The sequence below is a fragment of the Athene noctua genome, chromosome 22, assembly GCF_965140245.1.
Source record: "Athene noctua chromosome 22, bAthNoc1.hap1.1, whole genome shotgun sequence".
Classification (NCBI taxonomy): domain Eukaryota; kingdom Metazoa; phylum Chordata; class Aves; order Strigiformes; family Strigidae; genus Athene; species Athene noctua.
Window position 1 is genome coordinate 8,130,572 of NC_134058.1, and position 9,427 is coordinate 8,139,998.

General features: G+C 60.7%; 1 protein-coding gene across 2 annotated transcripts; it reads right to left on the reverse strand.

Moving 5' to 3' along the window:
• Position 1: 1 nt before the first annotated feature.
• Positions 2-9,254, reverse strand: SH2D5 (SH2 domain containing 5). Of its 2 annotated transcripts, XM_074924648.1 has the most exons (10): positions 8,782-9,254; positions 7,235-7,446; positions 6,977-7,057; positions 6,789-6,863; positions 6,407-6,550; positions 6,112-6,321; positions 3,626-3,794; positions 3,417-3,519; positions 3,176-3,335; positions 1,612-1,929 (listed from the first exon to the last, which is right to left on the reverse strand). In XM_074924648.1, the coding sequence occupies exons 2-10, from the start codon at positions 7,316-7,318 to the stop codon at positions 1,729-1,731; spliced, it is 1,227 nt and encodes a 408-aa protein (XP_074780749.1). In that variant the 5' UTR covers positions 7,319-7,446; positions 8,782-9,254; the 3' UTR covers positions 1,612-1,728. The 2 variants fall into 2 exon arrangements, with proteins under 2 accessions (XP_074780748.1, XP_074780749.1); XM_074924647.1 differs by lacking the exons at positions 6,112-6,321; positions 6,407-6,550; positions 6,789-6,863; ... (1 more) ...; positions 7,235-7,446; positions 8,782-9,254 and having other exon boundaries at positions 2-1,929; positions 3,626-3,750.
• Between the last annotated feature and the right edge of the window lie 173 nt (positions 9,255-9,427).

The window sequence follows — 9,427 nt, forward strand, 5'->3', positions numbered from 1 at the left end:
AACTCAACCCCACACACGCTCACTTGAGGGGCATCGGGGCGCGGGTAGACCTGTGGGAAGGCTGGGGCAAGCCAAACCCCAGGGCCTGCACCCCACTCACCGCCTGCTGGGCGCACCGAGGGGAAGGACCCCCCGGCAACTCGGCATGAGGGAAGAGTCAGGGGGGCCGCGAGTGGCTGGGGGAGAAGGGGAGGCTAAGGAGGAGAAAAGCCTGGGAGAGATAAAGGGGAATGGGGGACACCCGGGACAAGTCTGAGGGGGAACTAGGGCAGGCTGGGGGGAGGAAACCTGAGGGGAGGCTGCGGGTGGGAAAGTCTGAGGTAACTCTGGGGAGCTGGGACAAGCCCAGGGAGAAGTGGGCGAAGGAAAACCTGAGGTAAACCTGTAGGCGTCGGGCCAGCCCGAGGGAGCGGAGGCGATCCCGAGGCGAGCCGGGCTGTGCGGCGGGGCCGGGGGAGCCGAGAGCCCGGGCCGGGGCGAGGGCAGGCGGGACGCGCCGGCAGAGGCAGCGCGCATGCGCGCAGCGACCCCAGCGGTTGCCGGAGCGACGGTCTGGCGCGAGGCCCCGCCCCCTGCGCCACGTGACTACGGCGGGACGCGCGCGTGCGAGGGGCGGGAGTGTGTGAGTGAGTGTGAGTGAGTGTGTGTGAGTGTGTGTGAGTGTGAGTGAGTGTGTGTGAGTGTGTGCGAGTGTGTGCGAGTGTGTGAGTGCGAGTGTGTGAATGTGAGTGAGTGTGTGTGTGTGTGAGTGAGTGTATGTGAGAGTGTGTGTGAGTGTGTGTGTGAGTGCGAGTGTGTGAGTGTAAGAGTGTGAATGTGAGTGTGTGCGGTGAGTGTGAGTGCGTGAGTGAGTCTGTGAGTGTGAGGGAGCGTATATGTGCAAGTGTGTGTGGGTAGGTGTGTGTGAGTGTGCAAGTGAGTGTGTGTGTGAGTGCAAGTGAGTGTGTGCGAGTGTGTGTGAGTGTGTGTGCAAGTGTGAGTGAGTGTGAGTGAGTGAATGTGAGTGTGAGTGAGTGTGGGTGTGAGTGAGTGTGTGTGAGTGCGAGTGCGAATGAGTGTGTGCGGTGAGTGTGAGTGTGTGTGTTTGCGAGTGTGTGAGAGTGTGTGTGTGAGTGCGAGTGTGTGAGTGAGCGTATGTGTGCGAGTGTGAGTGTGAGTAGGTGTGTGTGAGTGTGCAAGTGTGTGTGTGTGCGAGTGTCTGTGAGTGTGTGTGAGTGTGTGTGAGTGAGTGAGGGTGTGTGAGTGTGTGTGTCTCTGTGTGTGTGTCTGTGTGCGTGTGTGTCTGTACGAGGCCACGTGTGCGTGCGAGTGGCAGTGCGAGGGGCGGGGGCGCGCAGGCATCCCAGTGCACGAGTGTGACCCCCCGAGCCCACGAGGGGCGGGCGATGGCGCGTGCCTGAGCGCGGGCGGGCGGCCGAGGACGAGCCCAGACGCGCCGGGGACGGTGCTCGGGCGAGCACGAGCGTGTGAGGCCGCGAGCGCAAGTTCCCGAGGGGCGTGTGCACGAGAGCGCGCGAGCGCAGGCGCGTGAGCGCACAAGCGTGTGTCCTCGCGTGTTGGGTGTCGGGGTGGGAATAACAGGCCGCCCGCAGACCCCTCCGGTAGCACGAGAGCCGTTTATTGCCGGGACGCAGCGTACAGCCCGCGGGGGGATAAGGCAGCCGGCAGCCATCTAAAGCCGAGGGGGGATTCTGGGGGGAGCCGTGCCCGAGCGGGGGGCGGCCGGGCCTAACCCCGCTCGTGCTGCGCCCCGACGGGGGCAGCGGGGGCCCAGGCCGCCTCCCCCCAAGCGCCGGCCCCGCCGCCGGGGTCCCGCTCCTCGTAGCCGGGGTTGCGGCGCCCGGGGGCCAAGCGGCAGAAGCAGCCCCCCGGCGCCCCGGAGTAGTGAGCCAGGAGGGCGGCCACGCTGGCGAACTCGGTGTTGGAGTGCTGCCGTTAGCCGGGGGGGGGGAGAGGGGAGAGGTGAGCCCCCCCCCGCGGGCCTCGCCGGGCTGCCCACGCGCCCGCGCGCTGTGCACCCCCCCCGTGCGCCGAACGCACCCCCGCACCCACAAACCCGACGCGCGGTGCGGCCACGCGGGCGCGGATCCAACGGGCACCCACAAACGCACCCGGGAGCGCCCCCCCGAAGCACACGCCGTGCACAGGCGCCCTGGCGCACGCGCAGATCGAGTGCAATTGCACCCCCAAGCACGGGCACAGCCACGCGCCCCCACCCGTGGGCGCCTGGGGGCCGTGCGCACCGACGCGCCCTTGCACGGACGCAGCCACGCAGCACCAGCCCCTGCGCACCCGCGCGCGTCGGCAGAAATACACCCATGCACCGGCGCAACCCACAAAGCAAATGCACCCACGTGCCGTTGCATCAAATGCGTGTGCACACCAGGGAACCGTGCACCGAGGCACCAAATGCACTTACAGTGGTAAATGCGTCAACGTGAGCCCGTCCGCGCCGGGGTGCACCGATGCATCCATGCGCAGATGGACCAAATCAACCCACGTGGCGCATCAAATGCACCGACACGCCGATGCATCTGTGCCCAGAGGCACTGAACGGGCTCCCACAGCGTGTCAAACGCACACACGCACACTGGTGCACCCGTGTGTAGATGCCCAAATGCACTTACACGGCATGTCAATCACACACACTCGTGCACCCATGTGTAGATGCCCCAAATGCACTTATACAGTGTGTCAAATGCACGCACACGTAAATCCATGTGTCGATGCCCCAAATGCACTTACACACTGTGTCAAACGCACGCACACACTGGTGCACCTGTGTGTAGATGCCCCGAATGCACTTACACAGCGTGTCAAACACACACACCGGTGCACCCACGTGTAGATGCCCCAAATGCAGTTACACAGCATGTCAAATGCACACACACCTCGGTGCATCCATGTGTAGACGCCCCGAATGCACTTACGCAGTGTGTCAAACACACACGCACTGGTGTATCCATGCGTAGATGCCCTGAATGCACTTACACACCAGTGCACCAACGCACTGATGCATCACAGATGCATCAAAGCCCCCAGACCCTGGTGCCTCGGTGCACTGACGCACCCACACACCCCAGCCTCCACGCACCGACGCCCCAAACACACTTACCCTCCACAGCACCCCCCGCGCACCCCCACCCGGTGCAGGGCCCCCGCGCAGCACCCTCACCTCCACGCAGAACCGGCCCTGCTGCGTCCTGAAGAGGCAGTAGGGAACGACGCCGCAGGGCGCCCGCACCCACAGGCACCAGCGCTTGGCCAGCCCGGGCTCGGGGCGCAGGAGGAAAGCGCCGGGGACGTCCCGCCGCAGCAGCGCGATCCCGCCGTCCCTGGGGACGAGGCGGCGGGTGGGCGCAGAGCCGGGGAGCGGGGGGGTGATGGTGAGGAGCGGGGTGCTCCCGCGCGCTCACCTGGCGATGCCGGCGAAGGCCCACACGCTCTCGGCGAGGACGCTCTCGTTTTCGGGGAGGAAGGCCAAGCTCCTCGCCCCTTTGCTCTCCCATCCCGCCGTCGCTGCGGGAGCACGTTAATCCCCTCTTCGCCTCAAAAACCCCACAAAACTGGGGCTACGTGTGCGTGTTGACCCCTCCCTCGCTTCAGTTTCCCCTCCGACACTCACCAGCATCGCGGGGCGGTTGGTGGGGCTGGCTCTCGGCCCCGCAGTCCCGGTAAGCGCCCGAGCGCAGGACCTTGCTGCGAATGGCTTTTTTGCGCACCAGGACCGGGGAGCAGTAGGGGTTCCCCGGGCGCCAGGCGCCAGCTCTGCCCTCCGCCTCCGGCCGCCGCTCCTGGGGGGTGCAAGGGGTGCTGTGAGAGGGGTCTGGGGGCTCTCACTGTGCAAAACGTCCCACAAAACACCGTGCGGAAAAATGCCGTGCAAAAAATGCTATGTCAAAAAATGCTACGCCCCCCCCCCCCTCCCCCAAATGCTGTGCAAATCAACGCCATGCAAAAAATACGCCGTGCAAAAAAAAAAAAATATGCTGTGCTGAGCGCCACACAAAAGTGCTGTGCAAAAAAATGCTGTGAAAGGAAAACTACGTAAAAAAAAAAAAAAAAAAAAAAAAAAGCCGTGCCAAACACCATGGAGAAATGCCATGTGGAAAAACTGTACAAATAACGCTGTGCTAAAAGAAGCTGTGAGGAACACTGTGCCAAAAAGTCATGTGAAAATGTGCAAAAACCCCTCAAAAGAACCAGAACCACCGTGCAAAAAAGGCATGTGAAAATGTGCAAGAACTGCCCAAAAGAAGCCATGGGAAACACTGTGCAAAAAAGTCATGTGAAAATGTGAAAAAAAACACCCAAAAGAAGAGGAAACACTGTGCCAAAAAGTCATGTGAAAAAGTGCAAGAACTGCACAAAAGAACCAGAAACAGTGTGCAAAAAAGTCATGGGAAAATGTGCAAAAACCACCCAGAAGAAGCTGTGTGAAACACCATGCAAAAAAGTAATGTGAAAATGTTGTGCGAAAATCACCTTGCAAAACCCACCATGCAAATAATGCCGTGCAAAAAACACTTTTCAAAGAAAAGTCACGCCAAAAGCACCGTGCAAAAAATGGCAGGCAAAAAAAGTGCCATGTAAAAACCACGATGGAAAGAACGTCCTGCGAAACACCGTGCCGAACTGCTGTGCAAAAAACCTGCCGTGCAAACATGTCCGATGCAAAACACTGTACAAGAAAAGGCCGTGCAAAATGCTGTGAAAAGAACTGCCCCGCAAAATGCCATTGAAAGCGGGCTGTGCAAAACAATGTGCAAAAAAAGGCTGTGCAGGATGGGCCTGGCAAAATGCGCCATGCAAAAGGGTGTCGTGCAAAAAGCTGGGCAGGGAGACACCACGTGAAAAAACACCAGGCAGAACGCTGTGAAAAACACCGTGAGAGAAGAGGTTGCGCAAGATGCATCACACGAAACCGGCCACACGGAAATGCCGTATGAACATGCACCCCATGGAAAATGCTGTGTGAGAAAGGATCGTGAGAGAAACGACCGTGCAAGAACAGACCGTGCAAGAAAGGATTGTGTGAGAAAGGGCCATGAGAGAAAGGATTGTGCAAGAAAGGACCATGCGAGAACAGACCATACAAGAAAGGACCATGTGAGAAAGGACCGTGCAAGAAAGGATTGTGCAAGAAAGGATCACGAGAGAAAGAACTGTGTGAGAAAGGACTGTGAGAGAGAGGACCGTGCAAGAAAAGACAATGCGAGAACAGACCGTGCAAGAAAGGACTGTGTAAGAAAGGACCGTGCAAGAAAGGATCATGAGAGAAAGAACTGTGTGAGAAAGGACTGTGAGAGAAAGAACCGTGCAAGAAAGGATTGTGCAAGAAAGGACTGTGTGAGAAAGGACCGTGCAAGAAAGGATTGTGCAAGAAAGGACCGTGCAAGAAAGGACTGTGTGAGAAAGGACTGTGCAAGAAAGGATTGTGCAAGAAAGGACCGTGCAAGAAAGGACTGTGTGAGAAAGGACCGTGCGAGAAAGGACTGTGAGAGAAAGGATCGTGCAAGAAAGGACTGTGTAAGAAAGGACCGTGAGAGAAAGGGCCGTGCAAGAAAGGACTGTGTAAGAAAGGATCGTGCAAGAAAGGACTGTGTAAGAAAGGACCGTGAGAGAAAGGGCCGTGCAAGAATGGACTGTGCGAGAAAGGACTGTGCAAGAACTGTCAGGCAAAATGCCATGCAAAAAAATGCCATGCAAATACCACCGTGCAAAAAAAACGCTCTGCAAGAAGTGCCACGTGCATACCGCCGTGCAAATAAATGCCATACAAAGAGGGTGTGCAAATAATTGCCGTGCAAGACACCATAAAAAAATGTGCTGTGCCGTAATGTGCCGTGCAAAACGCCGTGCAAGAAAAGGCTGTGCAAGAACTGCCAGGCGAGCAGCTATGCAAAAAACCGCCATGCCAACACCCTGGCACCAAAAAAATGCTGTGTGACAAAACGGCCGTGCGAGGAAGGACAGCACACCGTGTGAAAACAAAATGCCCCACCAGAAGAGGCCGTGCAAAAAAATCCCCCGCGTGAAACCCCCGTGCAAGCCACCCGTTGTGCAAAGGCCCGTGGAGCAGCACCCAGCACCCCGCCAGGGTGCACCCACCCCTGCGCTCAGCGAGCCGAGGCCGGCGGGCGCGGGAAGGCGTCGGAAGGACACGAGGGCGTTGACGTTGCGCGACACCTCCTCGGGGTTGAGCGGCTCCCGCAGCACCCCGAGCCCCGGGGCGTCCCCGTCGCCCCCCTGCTCCTCGGGGTGCGCCAGGAGGTAGCAGAGCTGGAAGGAGCGGCAGAGCAGGAGGTGCAGGGTCTGGACCTGGGGGAGGCGGGAGAAGTGACGTGCAAATGTTAAAAAACAATAATCGCGGGGTTCTTTGGGGGGGTGTTGGGGGGCCACGCACCTCGCCCGGGAGCCCCACGAAGAGGTGGCAGAAGAGGGGGCTGGCGGGGCTGCGGGGATTGCGGGCCACGAAGGCGAACTGGCCATCGGCGTGTCGCCACGTGCTGTACAGGATCCGGCGGAGGGCGTGAGCCATCAGCAGCGTCTGCGGGGACCAGACGGGGGGGTGACCCTGGGACCCAGCACCCCTGAACCCCACCCTGGGGTGCAATCCATGCCGGGGCCGCCTCTGTTTGCACGGCAGGTTGCAGCCCTATTTTCAAACGCAAGGGGAGTTCCCAAGCAATAAAGCAAGGCTCAGAGAGGTGCAGCTGCCCTGAAGCACCTTTCCAGCAGCACCCAGCACCCCAGAACCCCCCCAGAGCACCCCCCAGCACCCCTACCTCCCCATCGGCGCCGTAGACCTTCAGCCCCTGCAAGCTGAACCTCAGCACCACCGACCTCCTCCGGGGACAGTCCTGGCCAGGAGAGATGAGGAATTGGGGGGGGACCCCACCACTATTTGGGGTCCCGCCTCTATTTGGAGTCCCCCCATTTCCCAGCGAGGGGGGAGTGGTGGTGGGTGCCCGACCTTCAGCGCCCGCAGCTGCTCCTCCAGCTGTCCCGCTTGCTGCTGCAGGTCCAAGTCCTCCACCGCGAAGGACCCCACGTACTGGGGGGGACACACACAAAAACCCACCCGTGTCAGCTCCAACCCCCCCATCATGCTGCAGTTGTCCCCCCTCGGGGCAACCCGACCACCCCAAGATGGTGAGTTGGGGATCATGGGGATGCACCCGCACCCAAACCTCATCTTAGGGTGTCCCCGTCGCCCCCCCGGGTAAATCACCTCCGCTGGCTTGGCGATGCCCCGGGCCCGCTGCTGGGGGGGTGCAGGATCCGGCCCCCTCCCGTTAGCTGGCTTCTTCTTCATGGCAGGGGGGTTTCGGGGTGAAGGCTGGATCAGGATGGGGTTAAGCGGCTCCGGTGCCGCATCCGAATTATCCGGAGCCCCCCAGGGTGGTGGTGCAGGAGCCCAGATCTGGCCCCTGGTCAAAGCCCCTGCGAGGAGGGAGGGGACAGACACAACCTGCCCCCACCATCCGCCGATTCCAGCCCGCTGAGCCCTGGGGAGATGCTGCGGTCCCCGTAGGGTGGTCCCCAAATCCTGACCCCAGTGCAGATGTCCCCAAGCCCTGGCCCCCACACAAGGGCCCCTCCGTATCCACCCCAATAAAAGGGTCCCCAAATCCTGACCCCAAACCCAACAGGAGGGTCCCCATGTCCCCACCCTGAGCATCATGCAAAGGTCCCTGTGCCCCAAGTGTCCCCACATCCCAATTCCACCCCTATGACCCCCGGTGCCATGCAAGGGTCCCCACAACCTGACCCCGACCCCCGGGAGAAGGTCCCCGTGTCCCAACCCTCATTTAGGGGTCCCAGCATCAGGACCTCAAGCACCCCGTGTCCTGTCCCTGAGCACCGCACGAGGGTCCCGGGTCCCTGCCCCGAGCAGGATGCAGACAGTCCCCACGTCCCACCCCCAAAAGAAGTGTGAGGGTCCCCAAATCCTGCCCCCAAATATGACATAAGGGGTCCCCACTTCCCAGCCCCAGATGAAACCGAAATGTCCCCATGTTCTGACCCCCAGCAAGATGCAAGTGCTCCACGCGCCCCGAGCGGAGGGTCCGGACCCCAAGCGAGGTACATCCAGTCCCACACCCCAAACCCCAGCGAGATGTTGGGGTCTCCCCATCCTGCCCCCCCCCCCCCCCCCCCCAGCGCTCCATCCCACTCCCCGCCAGCCATGCAGCACCAAGACCCCCCCCAGCTGTCCCTTGAGGGCGATTCCCAAAACGCCAGCGACGGGAGCAGCAGGTTTGAGGGGGCTTTTTGGCCAGAGCACCCACCGAAGGACGCGCCCGGCCCCTCTCCAACCACCCAAAGGAGTTTTGCCCTCTGCAGCCCTCGGCCGAGCTGAGACCGGTGCAACTCGTGTCACCGAGGCCAGTCGCAGCCGCCTGGGTGCAAACACATGCGGGGGGGTGGGGGGTCCGGCTGCCTCAAGCGCATCCTCATGGGGCGGGGGGGTGTGGGTGTCTCTATGGTGCCCCCATCCCCTTTGCAAGCTCAGGGTTGCCCCTCTCCCTTCCAGCACAATTTGGGGGGTCTTCCCCCCCCCCCCCAGCCAATCCGCAGGCAGGCACCTCGCAAACCCCGCCCCCTTTTTCCCACGCTCCATTTCTCAACGGACCCCCCCAGCCCCCCGGAGGTCCCCAAGGAAGGGATGCAGCCCCCAAAATTTAGCGGGGGGGTTGCGTGTGTGTGTGCGACATGCAGACAGCGAGCATCCCCAGGGACCCCCAGCCCGCGGGGTCCCCCCCTTCCCCGGCTCACAGGCAGCTCGCTCGGATGGCTCCGGAGAAACGCAGGCGAAAAATTCCCCCTGCTCTGGTTTTCAGCCTTGGCCGGTTGTTTTCTTCCCCTCGGGTGGCTCCTGCGGCCGCTCTCGCCGTGGCCCCGGGATGCTCGGCCCGTGGGCGTCAGGCCCTCGCCACCAGCCAGGCCCCGGCAGCCCGAGCCCACGCCGGGCACGGGGCAGGCAGCAAACTCTCGTTTCCTGCCTCCGATCTGCCCGCGATGAATCACTGCAATTTACCTCCCCGGTTTTCTCCGTTTCTTGGAAGCGACGGCGAGCAGAAACGCTCGGGCTTTTTGGAAAACGCGGCTGCAACTGATTTTTTTTTTTCTGTTTTTTTTTTTTTTTTTTTTCCTCTCTTACAGCGTGCCCAGCAGAGAAGCGATTTCTAACCCCAACATGCTCGCTCGCCACCCCCTGCCCCGACACTCAGCCTCTTTTCACCCCAATTTCTGAATTCCCTGTGTTTTTGCCCACTGCTATCCACCTTCACTGGAAAAAAAAAAAAAAAAAGAAAAAAAAAAGAAGAGGATGGCTTTGACCTTGCTGCAAAATGGCCATAAAACCCCAGAGCCTCAGGTCCCCAAAATCCTCCAGCTGGCCAAATCCACAGGGCTGAAGCAA